This window comes from Crocodylus siamensis, chromosome 6, assembly GCF_052110815.1.
Source record: "Crocodylus siamensis isolate JL-2025a chromosome 6, ASM5211081v1, whole genome shotgun sequence".
Lineage (NCBI taxonomy): Eukaryota > Metazoa > Chordata > Crocodylia > Crocodylidae > Crocodylus > Crocodylus siamensis.
Window position 1 is genome coordinate 22,730,014 of NC_143400.1, and position 20,961 is coordinate 22,750,974.

The following is a 20,961-nucleotide window of genomic DNA, read 5'->3' on the forward strand; positions in this document are numbered from 1 at the left end:
GATCCTGAATGACAGCCAGCATGGCTTCATCGCCGGCAGGTCTTCCCATACCAACTTCATCTCCTTCTATGACCAAGTAACTTGGCGCCTGGACACGAGAGAGCAGGTTGACATTGTATACCTTGACTTCCAAAAGGCCTTTGATGTGGTATCCCACTATGTCCTCACGAGAAAATTGGACGATTGTGGGCTTAACTCCAAGACAGTCAGGTGGGTGAGAAACTGGCTGCAGAGTAGGACCCAGAGAGTTGTAGTGAACGGATCAGTGTCATCCTGGCGAGAAGCAGGCAGTGGTGTCCTGCTGGGGTCAGTGCTCAGTCCAGTACTTTTCAACAGTGTTAACAATTTGGATGTGGGGTGAAGACCTCACTGGCCGAGTTCAGGGATGACACCAAGTTACGGTGAAGCGTGGTCACACCTGAAGATAGGCTACAGTTACAGGGGGATCTAGACAGGCTGGAAAGTTGGGCGAATCAGAATCTGATGAAGTTGAACGTTGAGAAATATAAAATGTTCCACCTCCAGGATGAGAAACCCCCAACGCGCCTACAAGCTTGGCAGCACCAAACTGACCAGCACCACAAATAAAAGGGACCTGGGGGTAATAATAGACCACAATATGAACATGAGCCGGCAGTGCAATGCTGTAGCCAGCAGAACAAATAATACCCTGGCGTGCATCAATTGATGCATCTCCAGCAAAATCACGGAGGTGATTTTTCCACTCTACTCAGCACTGGTGAGACTGCAGCTGGAGCCCTGCGTCCAGGTCTGGGCACTGTACTTCAACAAGGACGTGGACAAGCTTGAGACAGTCCAGAGAAGAGACCCCCGTATGATCAGTCTTACACAGCAAGACATACAAGAAAAGGCTGAGGGATCTGGGACTCTTCAGTCTGAGGAAAAGAGATGGCTGAGAGGGGACCTAGTAGCAGGTTACCACTACACTAGGGCATACATCAGGAGCTCGGTGAGCAACTGTTCGCCAGGACACCCGAGGGGAAAACCAGGAGTAATGGTCACAAATTCCTGGAAGATGGATTCAGGCTCAACATCAAGAAAAACTTCACAGCTATGGTGTTCAGACTGGAATAAGCTCCCTTCAGAGGTGGTGCAGTTGCCTACCCCGGACATCTTCAAGAGGAGACTGGATGGTCACCTTGGTGGGGGGTCGCCTGACCCCAGTTATCTTTCCTGCTTGGTGCAGGGGGACTGGACCCAATGATCTTGCGAGGTGCCTTCTGGCCATACAGTCTATGAATCCATCTCTCAGTCTCCATGCGCTTTCTGCCATTCTTCTATACATGTGTCCCCACACACTCTCCCACCCCTCCCCCTACCAGAAGCCCCCAGGCAGAGGCTGTGCCCTACCAGCTACACAGGAAGCCAGCCCCCGACCCCCCCATGTCCAATGCAGTCAGCTCTGGGGCAGGGCAGCTGGGCACTGGCCAAATGTAACACCACCCTGCCACCATTCCTTCCTCCTCCCCCCAGCCCCCAAGCTGAGAGGAAGACTGGATCTGGACCCAGAGATCTCCTTATCCACAATGCTTCCCCCTGCCCAGCATGGGCTCTTCTGCCCTGGGAGTGTTATATTCAACCTGCTCCACCCCAGAGCTGGCTGCATCTCTGAGCTAAGCCATACTGCTTGCCTCCCAGGTAGGTGTTCTATGCAGCCCTTCCAAGCTGCTCCACCCCAGAGCTGGCTGCATCACCAGGGGCTGTGGTTCAACACCCCTCTACCCCCTGCCACCTGGACACCAGCAGAAGTGTCTTGCCCACCCCCAGCAGGCAGGATGCAGCCCCGCGGAAGGGGGCAGGGCCTGGGCTCCAACCCAGAGCTGGGCACGGAGACCATCCTGCTTTTATGGTGGTGGTGGTGGAGTGGGGTATTATATGCAGCTGCTTATGTGTTGTATGCAGCTATATTCCACCCCCAGAGCTGACTAAACTGGGCAGTCCAGCCCAGGAGGGTGTTCTATATCGTTGTTCCCCAGCTGCACCACCCCAGAGCTGGCTGTATCTTGGAACCAAGGCATCTCAGCACAGCTGGTCTACCCCAAAGCTGTCTGCATCTCAGCCCTCCCTGCTCTCTGTTCTATGCTGCTGTTCCACTCCAGAGCTGGGTGCATCTCGGCTCTGGAAAATACCTCTCTAGGCAGCCGCCCCACCTCAGAGCTGGCTGCAACGCAGGCCTGGGCCTGTCCAACCCTGTGGATGTTCTATGCGGTTCCCAGCTGCACCACCACAGAGATGGCTGCATCTTGGCCCCAAGATCTCGGCACATCTGCTCCACCTAGAGCAGGATCTGGCATGTCCAAACCACCCTGGCCCCCTGCCAGGGTCTTCTGGGTTAGATCCTGGCCCCTTGCCCCCAATCCAGCTCTTCTCAGCATGTCTCCTCCCCAGTCCAGCCCCCTTCCTGGAAACCATGAGCTCACGTCACCCACACCATCCGAGTCCCAACCGAAAGCAAAAGGAAATGGACCCATGAGTCTGTGCCACATCTGCTGCTTGCAGTTCCCCCGAGTGTGGACTTCCTTCTTACTGTGTCTTATGGTGGCAGGTCACTGAGGTATGTGGGCCTGGGAGAGACCAGAGCCAGTGGGGAGAGGGTGGAGAGGAGCAGCAAGAGAAAACTGTTTCCCTGTTATGAAAGCCCAAAAGGCAGGGAAACCCCTCTGAGCCAGTGCCTCAATCACCCCCAGGTCTCCCCAGGATGCAGGCCTAGATCAACCTTCATCCACCCTCTCCAGCACTGGAAGTGTCCAAGGAGCCCACAAACCTAGGTGTAGAGCTAAATCGGGCCCCCAGGGCCTATCCAGCCTCTCCAGGACTGGAGGTGTCCATGGAGAGCCCACAATCCCCTGAGACACAGGTCTAGATGGACCCCCAGCACTTAGAGATTCATAGATGCTCATGGAGAGCCCACAAACCCTCTAGATGCAGGCCTGGATTGACCCCTAGTGGCTGTTCACCTGTTAATGATTAATGGGGCCAACTAAAAGAGACCTGCCCCCAGGGGTGTTTTATGCAGCCACACCACCCCAGAGCTGGGTGCAGCAGGGCATCTCCCATGCAGCTATTCCCCCTCCCCTGCTCCACCCCAGCGCCTGGCCTGAGCCATTCTCGGAAGCTGCACCACCCCAGAGCTGGGTGCATCACAGCCAGGAAGCACTAGCATGGGAGGAGCGCATGGCAGGAAGCTGGGAGGGTAGAGGGGGTCATGTTTACCTGACAGACATGCACGGAGGGATGGGTGCTGCATGGCTGGAGACAGTAGCGGTGGTACAGGGGGGACGCTGGGAAGGGGGTGAATTAGGGGAGATGGAGAAGAGGAAAGAGAGAGAGGCAGTGTGGAGATGCAGTCAGGAAGGACAACCGCACCTTGTCCTGCATCCACAGATGCATCTTGAGCAGGTCCAAGGAGGTGATCCTCCCCCTCTATGCAGCACTGGTCAGGCCACAGCTGGAGTCCTGTGTCCAGTTCTGGGCACCCCACTTCAGGAGGGATGTGGACAGCATGGAGAGGGTCCAGAGGAGGCCACTTGCATGATCGGGGGCAGCAGGGCAGGCCCTACGAGGAGAGGCGACGGGACCTGAACCTGTTCAGCCTCCACAAGAGAAGGCTGAGGGGGATCTTGTGGCCTGTTATAAACTAGTCAGGGGGGATCAGCAGGCATTGGGGGAGTCCCTGTTCCCCCGAGCACCGCCAGGAGTGACCAGGAATAACGGTCACAAGCTGGCAGAGGGTAGGTTCAGGCTAGATATCAGGAGGCGCGACTTCACGGTCAGGGCGGCTAGGGTCTGGAACCAGCTTCCAAGAGAAGTGGTGCAGGCTCCTACCCTGGGGGGCTTTAAGAGGAGGTCAGATGAACATCTTGCTGGGGTTGTTTGACCCCAGTATTGTTTCCTGCCGTGGCAGGGGGTCGGACTGGATGATCTGCTCAGGTCCCTTCTGACCCTAGAAACTATGAAACTGTGTGTGGGGGATGGATGGGGAGAGGGATGGATAAATTGGCAGGTGGATGGATGAATAAGTAGGCAGATGGACGGGGATAGACGGATAGCTAAGACGGATATATAGGTGAATAAATGGATGGATGGATAAATAGATGGACAGATAGATACACAGAATAGGTGGAGAGAGGGATAGATAAATAAGATGGATAAATAAGTAGACAAATAGGTGGATAGCCAGATGGATAGATGAAGGGATGAATGGATGGATAAGAAGAAATGGATAGCTAAGATGAATGGATGGATACACAGAATAGGTGGAGAGATGAATGGATAAATAAGGTGGAGAGATGAGATGGCTATAGAAATGGATAGACAGATGGATGGACGATAGATGAATAGGTGAGTAACCGGAGAGGTGGACAGATGTATAGCTAAGATGGACAAATGAATAGACATAAATGGATGGTCAGATGGATGGATTTATAAAGGATCTATTTGGCGATGGACAGACAAATGGATAAGACGGATGGTTGAAGAGATGGACAGATGGACATGAGATGGCTAGATGGATGTGAATGGTCAGAAAAGGACGTGTGAATGTGCATGGGGGAGGGAGGTCGCTGGATCCCTGCTCTCGCAGCCCCCCTGCCCTCCCCATCTACCCAACACCTCCGCCCCCTTGAACTTGACCTCCCTAGGAACCTGAGGGCCCTGCCCTGCCCCTCTCCCCCAAGACACAGGTTTGAACCTCCCCCAGACAGTGCTGTGCCCCTCTGGGAGGCAGAAGATGCCCTTCGCCTGTCCTGATGGGGGGGCTGATCCCTGCCTGACCTTCCTCCCCACAGCCAGATGTTGCTGCAGCGTGAAGCCAAGCAGCTGACACCACAGACACGGTCGGCACGCTGCCATGCTGAGGACTTCTGGGACAACAAGCAGCAGAAGTGCATGAGATGTGCCAAGCAGTACGCCCACTACCTGCCCCTCATTGGTGAGGGGGGGCCGGGGGAAGCGAGGGCATATATACCCTCCATATACCACCCCCATATCCCAGTTCCCCTTTGCGTTAGCCATATAACCCATATACCCTCCATACTATCTTGTATACTCCCTATATACCAACCGTATACCTTCTATATACTACCCCCATAAACCAGCCCTTATATACCCCACATATCCCCAATACTACTCTGTTATAGCAGCCCATCCATGCATTAGCCATAAATCCCTTACATACAAGACCCCATAACATCAACCATATACTTCCCCTATCCCAACCCCCATATATGCTCCATATACTCTATATACCTCATATACCCTATAGATATTCCCCATGTACCAGCCTCTCCATACATCTATACCCCCATATCCCAGCCATCCCAGACCATATACTCCATATACTACCCCATATACCTGCCCTCACATATCCCATACACCCTTTCTATATCCCAACCCCACCGTACATCAGCTCTATACCCTCCCCATACCCCAGACCTAAACCCACCTCGCACATCCTATAGACCTCGGGGGGGCTGTGGTGGGGGGGGCTCTGGGGGGTCAGCCATCCTACCCCCACTCTCCTCCCACCCCCGCAGGCCACGAGTTCAACGTGAACTGTGGGCACCGAGATGGGGGGGGCAGGAATGTGCCCCCCACCCGCCCCTGCCCCGCAGGCACCGCTAATGATGGGAGCTTCCTCTGGTGCCAGCCCAGGTGAGGGAGGTGCTGGGGGCAAGGGCAACAGGGTGTTGGGGGGGTTAATATTCCTCCCCATATCCTCCCCCAGATCTACCTTCCCCCAGTTTTGGGGTCCCCCATAAACCAAGCTCTCTACCCCCTCCCCTTCTGGGTGACCCCCACAGCCCCACTCTGTGGCTCTGGGGGAACCCTAATAGGGGGGTGGGGGAATTGCACCCTCATTCCCGTGTCCTGCCCCCAGCCGGGAGGCTCCAAGGGACATTGTGAGGATCACCCAGAGCAGCCCCCAGCCCCATACGGAGGTAGGGTGGAGGGGAGGCCTAACGCCTGGGTTCTCGGGGGGGGGGGGGGCGGTGAGAGCGGGAGGGGGCTGGGAGCTCAGACCTGGGTGCTCTCCATCTGCCTTTCTGCCCCACAGGCTCCCTCCCACCCCACATCCGTCTCCATCCTGCAGGGGTCACACAGCACCGTGGGGATTGCCTGGAGCAGCCTGCAGCCCCATACGGAGGTAGGGCAGAGGGGGGCCGGACGCCTGGGTTCTCGGGGGGGGCGGAGCCTGGACACCTGGGTTTTCCACTCCTGCTTTACTGCCCCACAGGCTCCCTCCCGCCCCACACCTGATGCTTTCCAGGGCAGGACACTGTCAGAGTCCCCAGGTATGTGCCCCTCCCCCATCCTGCCCCCCCCCCCCCCAGTCCCGCCAAGAGCCCTCTGTGATCCCCCTCCTTCCTTGCAGGGGGTGCCACAGTCCCCCTGGTGCTGATACTCCTGCTAGTTGCCCTGGTTGGGGTTGCCCTGGTTGTCCTCCTCCTGCTACTGGCTGCCTGGCGCAACAGAAAGTGTAAGTAGCTCCACCCCTAACTCTGTAGCTCCGCCTACTAGGGCATGGCCCCACCCTAGCTGAATAGGTGGGTGGGTGGGACTGGCCAGAGAGGGGGCAGGGCTTGACCACAAGAGGGCATGGCTCCATGCAAAGAGGGGCTTCACTGGGGGGGGGGGTGGCTTTACCAAAAGGGGTGGAGCTTCACCCCAAGGGGTTGGAGTGTGTGACAGAGGATGTCCAGTTTCACTCACGGGTGGGCCTTTGCCTGAAGGGGGGCGTGGTGTTTACCCAAAGGGGTGGATCTTCACCCCCAAGTGGGGTGGGGCTCCAGACAAAGGGGGCTGGTTTCACTCAGAGGTGGGGCTTTGCCTAAAATAGGCATGGCTTTCCTTCAAAAGGGTGGAGCTTTAACCCAAAGGGCAGAGCTCCAAAGAGGACTGGTTAAACCCAGGGGGTGGGGCTTTGCCCAAAGTGGGGTGGAGCTTCACCCACAGGGAGTGTGGCTCTTAAAGGAGGATTGCTCCACTCCCTAAAGGGGGGCACAGCTAGGCTCAACTCACCCTTGTCTTCCTCCCCTGAAGCAGCACCCGGTCTAGGGACGGGACTTGAGTTGGTGGCGGAGGTGGAGGCGGAGCCAGAGCCAGAGGTGGAGCTGCCGGCAGGGCTGCGGGTGCTACCCCTGCAGGTACTGTTGGACGACGCAGATGTGCTGCAGGCGCTGGCCGAGCTGCTGGACCCGGCGGGCACTGGCGGTACGCGGGCGCTGGCTGGGCGCTACGGGCTGTCGGCAGCCTGGGCCGAGCACGCCTACTGGCTGCGCAGCACCCGCAGCCCCCTGCGTGCCACCCTGCAGGCTGTGGCTGCCCGCCGTCCCCACGCCACCCTGGGGGGCCTGGCCTGGCGCCTAGCAGCCATGGGGCGGCGTGACGCTCTGCAAGTGCTGGCTGGGCTGCAGGTGCCCCCTGCTGAGCCTGGCCCCACCCCCCCCCAGCTCTCCCCAGGGGGACCCAGGTGTTTGGGCGGGGAGAGGACCCTGCTTAATGCCATGGCGCCAGGAGAACCCAGCCACCCAGGGGCCCGTCTGCTCCCATAGCCTTGCCGGAGGGGGAGGAAACCCAGAAGTCCGGGTGCCCAGCCCCACCTCTGCTCTGATATCCCACAGCCCACTCCTCTGTCAGAGAACCCAGGTATCCGGGCTGCCCCTGCCCCTAACCCCCATCCCCACTCCCCTCCTGCAAATGCAGAGAACTCAGCCCACCCCACCAAGCTCCCCATCCCCAGGTTCCTCCCAGAAAACTAAGGGGTACGGGCCTCCCCTCCCCTCCCCAGAGAGAATCCAGGCAGCTGAGCACGTGGAAGTTGGGGGACAGAGGCACCTGGCAGGGTCCCCCCTACCGACCAGAGGGCAGGGCCAGGACACCTGAGTCAGGGCAGTGTTGAGAGGTGGGTGAAGGCAGGGGTGTGTCCCAGACACCTGGGCTCTTTCTGCATCGGTGTGTGCAAGTGTGTGAGCAAGCAAGCATGTCCATCCTGGGCGCCCAGATTATGGGTGAGGGCATCTGTGACACCTGGGTTCTGCACAGGGACATGTTTGGCTGTCCTGAGGACACCCAGGTTGCACAAGCGTGTCCATCCAGGACACTTGGATAGATATGTGTGCATGCGTCAGTAGGGGGCAGCACCCACCTGTGACAACACACATGAACTCCCCTCAAAATCACACCCCCACACACCCACTCCAACGCCTGCACAGCCCCCCCCCCCCCCACACACACACACATACACGCCTCTACCCGCTGCATCACGCCTCCAAACACCAAGGATGAGGCCTGGTTTGTCAAAAGGGCCTTTATTCCAGCGCCGGGGCCGGCGGCTCCCGCCTTAAATAAAAAAGTGCATAGAAAAGAAACCGGCTTAGAAACATCTGTACATATCTACACATTGGGGGAGGGGCTTCCCTCCCCCCTCCAGGCCCCCCAGAGTCAGGGGAGGGGCACAGGGGTCACGCTCAGGCCCCCATGTCTCTGCTGGGGACCCCCCTTCTAGAGCAGCACCCCCCGACCCTGGGGCAGGGGGGTCCAGAGATGAGACCCCCCTCCCCATCCTGCCATGGCCAAGGGGTGGGGGGGGGCACAGCAGCAGGGCAGGGGCAGTGGGCTCCCCTCCAACCCTGGACTGGGAGCAGCAGGACAGGGGCCCCTGAGGTTTGGGGGGGTCCCCTGTGGTTGGAGGGGGCAGTGGGGGTCCCTGAGGGGGGACCCTGGTGAGGGAACGGGATGGGGGAGGTGAACGGGCTCCAAATCAGGGCAGCAGAGGGGTGGGGGTCCCTGAGGGGGTTCCAGGTTGGGGGGGGAGGTAGTGAGGGTCCCCAAGTGTAAGAGCTTGGGGGGGCCCAGACAAGGTGGGGGGGGGAACTAGGTTATGCCAGGTCACTGGGGAAACAGGTTGGAAGTCAGAGTTAGGGGTCACTGGGGGGGCAAGTCAGGCTGAGATGGGGGGGTCTCTAGGGCAGCACCAGAGGTCCCCAAGGGGGGGGGTCCAGATCAAGTTGGGGTCCCCAAATGGGGGTCACGTCAGGTGAGTCCAAGTCAGCGGAAAGGGGGGTGGGGGCATTTTTCGGGGTCCCCTGGGGGGTCTAGGTCAGGGTAGGGGTCTCCAAAGAGATCCCAGACCAGGGTGGGAGTTGCAGGGTGACTTCAAGTGAAGTTGGGGAGGGGGCTCTGGACAGCGCCAGGAGGCATCCAGGTTGGGGGGGTGGGGAATCTCTGGGGGGTCCTTGGGTGGCTCCAAGTCAGGCTGGAAGGGGTCTCCAGGGCAGCACCAGGAGTCCCCGAGGGGGGCTTCCAGGTCAGGGTGGGGGTCCCCAAGGAGCGGGGTCCCCAAGTCCAGGTTTGGAGGAGAGGGAATCCTTGGGGTTTCCCCAGGGTGGGTCCAAGTTAGTCTGGGATGGGGGGGGAAAATATCTGGGCAGCACCAGGGGTCCCCGAGGGGGTTTCCAAGTCCGAAACATGGGTGGGCAGGGGATCCCTTGGGCAGCACTGAGGGGGCTCCGAGGGACTAGTTGAGGTAGCGGCGGCAGCGCTTGGCCCCGCAGTTGCAGGGCAGCTTGGAGCCGGCGTCCTCGATGGGGAACTTGTAGTCATACGTGAGCTCCTCGCCACGCAGGATGCGGCGCAAGGCAAAGATGACTATGTGCTTCTGCCCCTCCACGTGGATGACACGCGAGTAGCAGTTGGGCTCGCACGAGTGGTTGATGAAGCGCGCGGCATTGCCGTGCATCGTGGCGTCCACCACGTCGAAGTCGTCCATGCGAAACATGTAGCACCCGATGCCCTGGAGAGAGGGAAGGCGGGGGAGTCAAAGAGCAGGCTCTGGGGGGAATCCCCCCCCGGCAAGCGAATGGCATGGCTGGCCCCACCCCCACCACAGATCTGGGGAGGGAAAGACACAGCCCAGCCACCTAGAGAGAAAGGGAGCCCCGCCCAGGCCGAGAGCCCCCCCACAGCAAGAGAATGGCACAGCCCGGCCCCCTACAGAAAATGAGATGCCCCCCGCCCCCAGGGGCTTCTAAGCCTGGGAACCCCTCCCACTATAAAGTAATGGTATAGCCTGGGTCTCTACAGAGAAGCACCCCCGCAAGGGATCCCAGCTTTACAGAACCCCCCCCACTGCAGGGGAATGGTATACCCCAGGCCCCTACAAGGAGGATGGCCCCAAATGCAAAGGAATTAGCCTAGGCCCCTACAGAAATGAACAGGAATAGTAGAGGAGACCACCCAAACCAGGCTCCTAGCCCCCTGCCCCCAGGTCTGAGGATCCCCCACCTCTCCAGTGAGAATGAGACCCTCCACACCTCAGAGGACTCCCAGCCCCCTCCCCCACTGCAAGGGAATGGTACAGGCCAGCCCCCATAGAGAAAAACACCCTCACTACAAGAAAATGGCACAGCCCAGTTCTCTCCCACAGAGAAGACACCCCCCAGCTGCAAGGGAATGGCATAGCCCACCCACAGAAACGACACCCCCCACTGAAAGGGAATGACACGGCCAAGGACCCCTGCCAGTGCCCCTGGGCACTGGCCCCACCCCGCAGCTAGGCTCCGCCCCCACCTTGCTGTCATAGAACTTCTCGCGTTTGTCTGTGAGCACGGAGCGGATGACGGTGCCCGAGTACTCAATCACCATCTCGCCCGCGTCGATGTTGCGCTTGCAGAACAGCCCCCGCCCATGAATGGCTGACCTGCGGGTGAGGGGGAGGGAGAAGCGGGGGGGTCAGGAGCACCCACAGGTTATGGGGATGACATGCCCTAAGCCCCACCCTCAACCTTAAGACACATCCTTTGACCCTGATCTTGCCCCTAAGCCCTGCCCCTCCAAAGCTCCGCCTCCAAGATGAAGACACACCCCTTTCCCATTACATGGTCCACCTCGAAGCCCTGCTCCCAGGCCTAAGCCCCACCCCTCTCATCCAGACCTGCCCCCAGCGCCACTCTTAAACCATGACACTCCCCAAAACCCACCCCAAGACCAGGCACAGCCCCTGCCAGACCTGAGCCACACCCCTGGCTCCCTCCTAAGTCCCACCCCTAAGCCAGCACCTGCCCCCAGACCTAAGCCCCTCCCCTGACCTAAAGCCCCGCCCCAAATTCCAACCTAAACCCCACCCCTAACCCGCAACACCACCCCAATCTAGACCCTGCCCCAGGTCTAAGCCCCTGCCCCAGCCTAAACCCTGCCTTTTTCCCCAGCTTCATCCCTAAACCAGGCCCCAGTCCCAGACCTTGCACCTAACCCCACCCCTTCCCATCCTGACCCACCCTAAACTACACCCCCTCCCCAATCTCCACCCTAAGCCACACCCCTTCCCCCACTAGCAGCATCACCCCTTCTATGGAGACCTGCCCCCAAAGCTAAGCCCCACCCCGAGGACCAGGGGGTGGGACCGCTACCTGTACACGCCCACAGCCTCCTTGGACGTCCTCTTCAGGTGCCGGAACCGCATAGCCATGGGCAGCTCCAGGCTGGTGGCTCGTCTGGGGGAGCAGGGCAGGGGGGCTCAGAACCAGGCATCTAGGCATGCTCCCTGCCCCGCAACTAGAACCCAGGCATCAGGGCTCCCACCCCTGCTTGCTCTAAACCCCCAGCCCACTCAGAGCTGGAGACCCTAGGCATCCGGGTTCCCAGCCCCCCAGAGAACCCAGGAGCAGGAGGGAATTGAGGCATCCAGTACCTGGTGGACTTGAGCTGCACCTCGTCTTCCTCCTCATCCTCAGCCCCAGCCTCAGGCAGGCGCCGATGCTGCGACGCCAGGAAGTTGAACATGTCGAAGGTGCATTTCCTGTAAGGGGGAGGAGTCAGGTGTGGCCCCACCCCTACACCCCCACCCATCACCTAACACCACCCCCAGCCCCAGCAGTGCCCTGAGATCTTTGTAGCTCCACCCCATCCAGTGGTCCTGACCCCTCCCTGACATCTAGCCTCACACCCAGCCTGGCCCTGCCCCCTCTTCTGAGACTCCACCTGACCCTGTGGCCCCACCCCAGCCAGGCCCCTCCCCTGTAGCTCTACCCCCTCCCTTCTATCCTCTGGGGCCCATCCCTTCTAGCTCTGCCCTCTCCAAAGGCCACGCCCCCTGCCTTCTAACCCTGCCCCCCCCCCCATGGCCATACCCCCTGCCTTCTAGCCTTGCCCCCCCCCCCCCCCCCCATGGCCACAACCCCTGCCCTCTAGCTCTGTCCTCCTGTGGCACCTTCCCTCTAGCTCCACCCTCTTCCATAGCCACACCACCTGCCCCTTCCTCTGGCCCCTCCCCTTTATCTCTGCCCCTTCCCATGGCCACACCCCTTCCCCCTCCCATGGCTACCACCCCTGCCCTCTAGCTCCACCCCCTCAACCCCTCCCCTCTAGCTCCACTTTCTCCCATGACTGCACCCCTACCTCACCCACCTGACGTAGACTTCAGCACGGGCACAGCCGCGGGGGTTGAGGGGTGGAGGGGCAGGGCCATGCCCATGCGGGTGGTACCGGAACTTGTAGGCGTGGCAGGCGCGGGCACCTGGCAGCTGCTCCACCAGGAAGACCACAGCATCATGGTGCATACCCAGAAGGCGCACCCCGTTCATGCCTGCAAGGGCCCCGTGCCTGCCATCAGGGACCTAGACGATTCCCTAGGTGGGCAGGCACTGCCCTGGGCGGGCAGGGAACCCAGGTGTCCGGGCTCCCAGCATCTCCATGCCCCACCAGGGTCCAATGTACTCAGGCATCTGGGCACCCAGTCCCCACCCCACCTCCATGGAGAACCCAGGTGCCTGGGACTCACCGGCGAATGACAGGTGTCGGAGACGGGCGACAGCTCGGGCCTCCTGCACCTTCTCGATCACAGCCTTCCAGGCACCTGCAGGCAGAAGACAAAGTCAGGGAAGGGGAAGCCCCTCCCATTGAGGCCACACCCCTAATCAGGCCCTCTCCAGTCAAGACCCACCCCCCATAGCATCCTGCTTTCCCATTAAGGGCCCTATGCCAATGTGGCCCTGCCCCATAAGGTCCCTCCAAATCAAAGCTCCCCAGGCAGGCCCAGGCCCCATCCCCAATAAGGAACGCACTCACCAATCCAGCCCCAATCTCCCACATCTGGCCCTGCCCCTCCCAAATAGACCCTGCCCCACAACAAGGACCCGCCCACTTCTAACCACACTCCATTAGGCCCTACTCCCTTCCAATCAGACAACCAACCATGCCCTGCTGCATGAAGCTCTGCCCCCAACCTGACCCCTGTGTTTCCATACATGTACCCCAATCAGGCCCTGCACCTTGGCAAATGAGGTCCTACCCCCCTCCCAAAACACCCTCAGGCCCTGCCCCTCCCCGCATCGGGCCCCACCCCCCAGCAGGCCCTGCCCCTACCCTCCACAGTGTCCGCCTGCACACTGAGCCCATCCTCGCTGCTGATCTCAAAGCGCAGGTGCGGCCGCGTCTTGGGGGGAGCCTCGGCCTCTGGCTCCTCCCGCCCAGGAGAGTCCTCGTCCGAACTCCACGACTCCCCTGGGGGGGTACGGGGTGAGGGGGGGCAGAGCACCCCCTGGCAGCCCATCCCACCCCATAGGACCCCCCCCCCTTAAACACCCACCGGGTGCCCCCCCACCCCCTGCGTACCTGAGTACCGAGGCCACATGGGCTGAGACGGGGGCTCCAGGCTAGGGTCCTCAATGGAGGGAGTGGGCTCCGAGCCAGGGGAGGGGTCCCTGTTGGGGGGGGGGGGGGGCAGTAATGTCAGCAAAACTGGGCTGGGAGGGAGGAGCAGGAATTGCTGCCACACACCCCTCCCCACTCACCGGGCACTGCCCCCATCACTCAGCTCATCCTGCTCCTGCTTGAAGGAGGCCAAGTCTAGGATGGCCCTCGCCGTCGGGGTCTTCATGCGCACCCGGCCCGGCCTGCAGGGGGCAGTAGGGGAGGGGGCTGTGGGTCAGGAGGGGCACCAATGGGGCTAGTGGGGCAGGGGCTGCAGGTCAGGAGTGAGGGGCACTGTTGGGGCTCAGGGGAGCAGGGGGCTGTGGGTCAGGACAATGAGTAACAATGGCAGGGCTGGGAGGGCAAGGGGCTGCAGGTCAGGAGTGAGAGGCACCAATGGAAGCAGGGGGCTGCAGGCTGGGAGCAAGGGGCACCAGTGGGAAAGAGGGGGGAAGGGGGGTGTGCATGAGGGGTGAGGAGCACCAGCAGGGCTGGGGCAGAAGGCTGTGGGTCAGGAGGGGCTCCAGTGGATGGGGTGGGGCAGGAGGCTGTGAGTTAGGAGTGAGAAGCATGGTCCAAGCTTGGGGGCAGGGGGCACTAACCTGGGGGCTGCCGGGGGGCTGCCAGCGAGTCCGTTGGTGGCTCGGGGGCCAGGGGGGGAGCCCGGGGCCAGTGCCTCCACGTCTTCCTCCTCAGCCTTGAGACGCTTGGGGGCAGGGGGCGCAGTGTGGGGGGGCGGACGAGCTGGCACTCCCAGCAGCCCAGCTGCGTCCAAGGCCACGGGCTGCAGCAGGCAGGGCTGGGGCAGGCCCAGACCGGGTGTCACCAGGGCAGCGCCAGCACCCACTACATTCACCACGGGCACCACGCTGACCAATGGTGCCCGCAGTGTCCAGGCAGGCAGTGGGGGGGGCCGTGCCGGGCCCAGTGGTGCCCCCGCCCGCAGGATCACAGCCCCCAGGCTGCCAGCAGGGTGGGGAGGTGTTGCAGCCAGTGGCTGGGCACCCGCCTCGGCCTTCACCACTAGCTTGTTCACCAACAGCAGCTTGGAGGTGCCATCCCCAGGAGGCCAGGCAGGCCCTGGTCCCCCACCATTGATGCCAGGGTCTCCCGGAGGTGCAGGGGGTGGTGGCGACCCTCCCTTGGCATCCCCCAGGCTCTTGAGCACAAAGTCAACGATGTCAGAAGGCAGGTCTTCGGGAGGTGGAGGCGGTGGTGCGGGTGGTGGCGGGGGTCCGGCAGGCGGTGAAGGCGGAGCCTTGGGGGGCTCACCCTCAGGGCCGTCATCCACACCGTCCAGCTGGTCGATGTGAGGGGGTAGTGGCAGTGCCAGTGGTAACGGAGGCAGGTCCAGGCCAGGGGGACCGGCAGCAGCAGCACCCGGGGGCAGCTCCAGGTCACGGGGGGTGAGGACAGTGCGGGGGAAGCGGAAGTAGCGTCCAGCGTCATCCTCATCCTCCTCATCCTCACTGGCTGCCAGCAGTGCTGCCGCCAGCTCCAGGTCGGCTGCATTCAGCTCAGCCAGGGGCAGCTCAGGGGGTGGCGACGGCGGTGGGGGGCTGCGGGCAGGCGGCAGCGGCGGGGGGGGCGGTGGCGGGGCAGGTGGTGAGGCTGGGGGTGCCCGGGGTGGACGGCGGGGGCGGCGCAGCGGTGCCACATCTGGGTCACCCACCGTCGGGATGTGGTGGGTCACAGCCGAGGCACTACCTGGAGGGACCGGGGGGTGAGGCAGAGGGACCCTGCCTCATGCTGCCCCCCCGATCTCCTTACGGGTTCCTACTCACAATGCCCTAGGGCAGCCCCCCACCAACCCACAATGCCCTGTGTGTCCTCCTATTCTCAATGCCCTGCCTCCCATCCTGACACCCCTTTCACCCACAATGCCCTGGGACCAACCCACATCCTCACTGACTGCCCCCACCTCCTCCCAACACTGCCTATCCACAATCCCTTGCACTCCAGTTGCACCCATGCTCCTTTCCCAACATACCCTTGGGATAAGCTCCCTGTATCCCAGAATTCTTTACAGACCACATGGGTACTTACCAGGGGAGGGCAGAGGCCGGGAGGAGATGCCCCCCAGGGGCCGGCGGGTGGGCGAGTAGCTGGGTACCTTGATGCGGGCACCTGCCGGGGGCCGGGGTGTGGGGGTGGCTGGCTCAGGTGGGGGCAGGGGTCCTGAGTGGACGGTGGATGCCTGGCGCTCAGGGCCGGGTGGTGTCTTTGCTGCCATGGGGGCATTTGCAGGCACCTCTTCTGCATCGCCGGAGTCTGGATGGGAGCAAACACGTTGAGATGCAGCCATCTCTGGGGTGAAGCAGTGGGAACAGCAACATACCACTAGGTGGAACAAACTAGCCTGTGACCATGACGCAGCCAGCTCTGGGATGAAACGGCTGCGCATAATGATGCCTGGAGGGAGGTGGCCCAGGGCAGAGATGCAGCCAGCTCTGGGTTTTAACACCTAGACAAGAGCTGCAGGTAACACCCTGTGGTGGGCTCACCTGGATGCAACCAGGTCTGGGGTGCAATAGCTAGGAAACAGCTGCATAAAACACTGGCTCAGGGTCAAGATGCAGCCAAGCTTAGAGGTGGAGGAGCTCTATATAACACTGCCTGTAGCCAGGCTGCAGCCAGCTCTGGGGCAGAACAACTGCACATAACGTATCAAGGGGCCAGGCTGCAGCCAGCTCTGAGGTGGAACAATTGCTTATAACGCTGCCCAGAACCAAGCTCTGGGGAGGAGCTGTGGTGTTCACCTGGGGCAGGGCTGTGGGCGATGGTGCGGTTCTCCTCCTGCCTGGCCTGGCCATTGGGCTCGTCGTGGCCCAACTGGGGCCGGCACTCCAGCACCCGGCACCGGTACCAGCAGCGCCGCCGGGCATCCACCGTGCTCCAGTACAGCCTGGAGCACCTGCGGGGGGACAGAAGAGGGTGAGGGAAGGACTGTCAGAGCTAGGGGGAATGGGGACCCCAAAATCCTACTCCCCGGGAACCCCCAGGAACCTAAGGGGCCCCCACCCCTCCAACTGCCTCTTCCAGGACATTACCCCCCACCCCAGGGTACTCGCACTCACTGGTAACCGACAGGGAAGAGGTGCCCTTCACACTCTGACAGGTCCGTCAACGTGCCCAGGCTGTCGATCTTGATGGAGCCTATGGGACAGGAAGGGTCAGAGGGGCTGAGAGACTGCACCCCCTGGAAACCAGGCTGTGGGAATGCAGTCAGCTCTAGGGAGAAGCAGCTGTGGGGGGACAGCTGTGTAACACAATGCACTCAGCTCCAGGGTGCAACAGTTGGGGGATTGGGTGCATATAATATGATGTAACCAGCCCTGGGATGCAGCAGCTGGGGGAACGTGTGTAACATGGTGCAGCCTGTTCTGGGGTACACAGCTGGAAATGGTCGTTGGGAACATAGGAGAGACTGTGCTGGATGCAGCTGGCTCTGGGGTGGAGCAGGGTTGGGGGAACAGGCAAGTGCAACATGATGTAGCCAGCTCTAGTGTGAGCAACTGGGGAACGGCCACATGAAATGGGGGTGGGGTGGGGATGACACAATTCATGCAGCCAACTCTCGAGTCCAGCGAACAATAATATGATGCGGCCAGCTCTGGGGTGCAACAGCTGAGTATGGCACTGTGGGATGGCGCTGGATGCAGCCAGCTCTGGGGCATGGCAGCAGGGAGAACAGCCACATATAACACCGTGCAACCAGCTCTGGGGTGTCTCGGCTCAAAGAAGGACCGTCTATAACACGATGCAACTGGCTCTGGGGCATGTCAGCTAGGACAATGACTGCGTATAAAATAATGTGACCAGCTCTGGGGGGTGCTCACCAATCATCATATTGACAGTGTCGGGTTCGAGGCCCACCGTGAACTTCCTCTTGAAGCTGATGCCCTCGAAGTCCACATAGACACGGCGCAACACATCAAAGCCATCCTCCGCTACGATCTCCTAGACGGGTGGCGGTGGGTCAAAACCCTCCAGACCTGGGGAGCCCAGCACCACCCCCTCCCAAGGCTGAGACCTGTAGCCAGGGACCCCTGCATCAACACAGCTCCCCCCAAGCCCCTGAATCCTCACCTAAGGGTCCCAGTACCTTGGCTCCCTCTCCCCTACAGTTACCCCAGTCCAGGGGGTTCAGTACCCTCCCCCAAACAGGAACCAGACCCCATTTCCAGGGGCCCCAGGCCCTTAGCCAGTGACTCCCAGTGCCCCCCTCCCCTGGCAGCCAGAGACCCCTACCACAGATGCCAGCCCCCCCAGGACCCCATAGCCAAAGACCCCCAAGCCCCTACCCCTCATTAACAGACCCCCAGCCAGCTTAGTCCAAGGGCCCAGTCCCCCCAACCCCAATGCCCCCCTCCCACAGCAGGCAAAACTCCCACCCCCTGGGTCCTGGTACCAAGTCTAGTCCCCCAGGGGGTCCCCAAAAGCACCCCGGCTCTGTCAGCCAGCCCCAGTGGTCCCAGTGGCACCTTTCGATAACCAGCTCTGTTCAGGGACCCTCCTTGCCAGGCTTCCCCAGCCCCTAACCACAACTTAGCCCATGGGTCCACCCCACCACCTCAGGGGAGTCCCAACATCCCTCTCCCCTCAGACATCCCCACCACAACCAGGCCCAACCCAGGGTCCTAATGCTCCCCCTATTAGGTCCTGGTACCCCCCCACTCCCTGGCTCAGCCCCCAGGGGGTACCAACACCCACCTCTCCCCTGCAGCCAGCCCCCCTGAGGGAGTCCTGGCACCTTTCCCCCTGCAACCAGCCTTAACTTGGGGTCCTAATGCCTCCTCCCACCAGCTCCTGCTACCCCCCCCTACTCCTAGACCAGCTGCTCTGGGAGTGCCAACACACTCTTCCCTCCCCTGCAGCCAGCCCCCCTCCTCCAGACCTGGCAACCCCTCAGGGATCCCAGTGCCCCCCACCCCTTACTCACGGTGCCATCCAGCAGGTGGGTGTGCTTGGGGCAGAAGACCTTCTTGTCATCCTGAAAGGTGCAGCGCCGGCGCCGGGCACACATGAAGTGGTAGTTGCTCAAGCAGGCGGACAGACAGCAGCCCACTGTGGCACCCGGGCGTTGGCAGTGCTCACACCGCTGGGGGGGGGGCCGGGGGAGGGGATGGTCAGTGCCAGGGGTGGGGGGGGCACCATTGCCATGATTCCCACTCCCTGCAGCCACCCCCAAATACCTCTCCCCCTCGAGCTCCTTTTAACTCACAGCTCCCCCCTTATTAATATGTAGCAGGCAGATGGGAGACTGGAGGGGCAAAGCCAGCCTATGAGGGGTGGAGCCTGATGGGAAGGGGTGGAGCTGTACCCCAAGAGGCCAGGGGGTGGAGCCTAGGAGGGCATGGTGTGTAGGGTGAGGGGGCAGAGCCTCACCAAGGCCCTGCTACAGGCCAAGGAGGCCTATGGGGCTGCAGGGGGTGGAGCCTCACATAGGTTGTAGGGTGGAGCCTGGCTTGTAAGGGGCAGAACTATCCCCTGGAAGACATAAGAGAGTGCAGCCTCACAGGCAGACCAGGGGATGGAGCCAGGCTGTGGGGGTGGGGCTCCACCAGGGGGTGGAGTTTCATATAGAGGGAAGGAACCTGGCTGTGGGGTGGGGCTATACCCAGGAAGAGACCAGGAGGGTGGAACCTCATCTTAGGAGGCGGAGCCTGGTATGGGGACTAGTAGAGACTAGGAAACAGAGGTTTGGTTTGGTGGGGAACTGGGGGCGGGGGGCCACAAAAAACAGGCTGGGAAGGTCAGAGCCTCAGACAGGGGCGAGGCCAGGGCTAACCATCTGGCGGCCGCGGGCTACAGCAGCGTGCACATTCTTGAGGGAGCCGTCATTCTCCTCGAAGACCTCAGCTGACCACACGGCGCAGTTCACGTGTGTCCACTCATTCTGCCCGATGTACAACAGCCGCCCGGCCTCCTGGGGTTGGGGGGAAGGGGTTGAGAGCCAGTTGGGCAGATGTCTGGGCTACCAGTGCCCCCCCACTCACTTCCCAACTCAGCTCCTCTCTGCAAGAACCCAGGCACCTGGGCCCCCAGTCGCCCCCCAGGCCTGGAGAGAACCGAGGTGTCCGGGCAGCCTTACCTTCGAGGGGGCATCCCCATACTGCAGGCACAGGGCACACTGCCGCTTGTCCTCTGTGCCACCCCCTGGCCCTGTGCCAGGGCCCTTCACACCTGCTTGGGGGGAGGCAGATGGAGGGTCAATGCACAGATGGAGCAGCATCCCTTCCCCCACCTCCCACACCCAATCCCCCCTCACCCTCAGAGCTGGAGAGAACCCAGGCATCCGGGCTTTCAGCATTCCCCGGCTATAACCCCAGAGCTCCCACACTGCAGAGAACCCAGGTGTCTGAGCCCTCAGCCCTTAACCCCCACCATCCTTGCTCTAAATACTGGATCCCTGCTCCCTTCCCAACCTGGGGCAGAACCCAGGAGTCTGGGTAGCCCAAACTCTTTGAGAAATAGCTTGCTCCCCTGGGCTGAAGGAGAACCCAGGCATCCGGGTTCCCAACCCTCCGGCTCCCCACCCCACACTCGCTCCGTCCCAAACTAGAGAGAAGCCAGGCCTCTGGACTCCCACCTCCCCCTACTCCAGCCTCTCAGTCCCCTGCCCCAGACCCAGGCGTCTGGGCACTCACCAGGGGGTGGGGTGGGCTGCTCGTTTTCATTCTCGGGGCCGGGGTCCTCGGGCTGGCGCCACTGGGCATAGAGGTGGTCAGCGGAGGGGGGCACCACCGCGTTGGGCAGCAGCCCACTGCAGGGGGAGGTAGATGTCGGGAGGGGGTGGCACCATGTCCCCCCGGTCCCCACCCTACCCACAAGAGCACCAACCCTTCCCATGATGGCACCAAGTCCCCCCACCCCAACCGGCTGCCTACTCACTTGGGCAGGCCATCCCGCTCCCCCTGCCAATGCTTGGGGTCTGCGGCATCAAACCAGGCAAAGGACTTGGCCATGAGCTGTGGGGAGACAATGGTCATGGGCGGGGGGGTGGGAAGGGAACTGCTGCACCTCCCCAACCCCCAGCCGACCTCAACCCACCATAGCCCCCCCCATCAAAGCCCAGCCTGTTCCCCACCACAGCCAGGCTCACAACCACCCCAGACCCCTAACATCCACACCAGACCCCCACAAAATGCAACTGATGTCACCCCACCATAGACCAACTCCTCCCAGGACCCCAGCTGCCCCCCAAAACCCAGGCAGCCTCATGCTCACCTGGGACCCCCTCAGCCTGTT

General features: G+C 61.4%; 2 protein-coding genes across 4 annotated transcripts; one reads left to right on the top strand and one right to left on the bottom strand.

Annotated features, from left to right (window-relative positions):
- Positions 1–1,407: 1,407 nt before the first annotated feature.
- On the top strand, positions 1,408–8,185 carry IGFLR1 (IGF like family receptor 1). Of its 2 annotated transcripts, none has more exons than XM_090052539.1 (8): positions 1,408–2,575; positions 4,809–4,951; positions 5,556–5,673; positions 5,900–5,960; positions 6,077–6,166; positions 6,257–6,314; positions 6,395–6,499; positions 7,063–8,185. In XM_090052539.1, exons 2-8 carry the CDS (start codon positions 4,813–4,815, stop codon positions 7,572–7,574), a joined length of 1,083 nt encoding a protein of 360 aa, XP_089908665.1. In that variant the 5' UTR covers positions 1,408–2,575; positions 4,809–4,812; the 3' UTR covers positions 7,575–8,185. The 2 variants fall into 2 exon arrangements, with proteins under 2 accessions (XP_089908665.1, XP_089908667.1); XM_090052541.1 differs by having other exon boundaries at positions 7,066–8,185.
- A 129-nt stretch (positions 8,186–8,314) lies between these two features.
- On the bottom strand, positions 8,315–20,758 carry KMT2B (lysine methyltransferase 2B). 2 transcript variants are annotated; one of them, XM_090052326.1, is made up of 19 exons: positions 20,605–20,758; positions 20,361–20,476; positions 19,805–19,896; positions 19,502–19,639; positions 18,653–18,811; positions 17,550–17,670; positions 16,788–16,866; positions 16,470–16,624; positions 15,757–15,981; positions 14,313–15,417; positions 13,812–13,913; positions 13,633–13,721; positions 13,384–13,521; positions 12,800–12,874; positions 12,427–12,604; positions 11,711–11,818; positions 11,430–11,513; positions 10,591–10,720; positions 8,315–9,814 (listed from the first exon to the last, which is right to left on the bottom strand). In XM_090052326.1, the coding sequence occupies exons 1-19, from the start codon at positions 20,700–20,702 to the stop codon at positions 9,539–9,541; spliced, it is 3,468 nt and encodes a 1,155-aa protein (XP_089908452.1). In that variant the 5' UTR covers positions 20,703–20,758; the 3' UTR covers positions 8,315–9,538. The 2 variants fall into 2 exon arrangements, with proteins under 2 accessions (XP_089908452.1, XP_089908451.1); XM_090052325.1 differs by having other exon boundaries at positions 19,805–19,899.
- Between the last annotated feature and the right edge of the window lie 203 nt (positions 20,759–20,961).

What these genes read in the sequence shown, in the direction of transcription:
- KMT2B (XM_090052325.1), bottom strand. Translation starts at nt 20,702, where the DNA reads ATGACCATTGTCTCCCCACAGCTCATGGCCAAGTCCTTTGCCTGGTTT. An exon ending in CCGACACCTGTCATTCGCCG is followed by an intron (nt 12,605 to 12,799) that starts GTGAGTCCCAGG and finishes GGGCCCTTGCAG; the next exon opens with GCATGAACGGGGTGCGCCTT. An exon ending in AGAAGTTCTATGACAGCAAG is followed by an intron (nt 9,815 to 10,590) that starts GTGGGGGCGGAG and finishes CCCTCTCTCCAG; the next exon opens with GGCATCGGGTGCTACATGTT.
- IGFLR1 (XM_090052539.1), top strand. Translation starts at nt 4,813, where the DNA reads ATGTTGCTGCAGCGTGAAGCCAAGCAGCTGACACCACAGACACGGTCG. An exon ending in CCACTACCTGCCCCTCATTG is followed by an intron (nt 4,952 to 5,555) that starts GTGAGGGGGGGC and finishes CCACCCCCGCAG; the next exon opens with GCCACGAGTTCAACGTGAAC. An exon ending in TGCCTGGCGCAACAGAAAGT is followed by an intron (nt 6,500 to 7,062) that starts GTAAGTAGCTCC and finishes CCTCCCCTGAAG; the next exon opens with CAGCACCCGGTCTAGGGACG.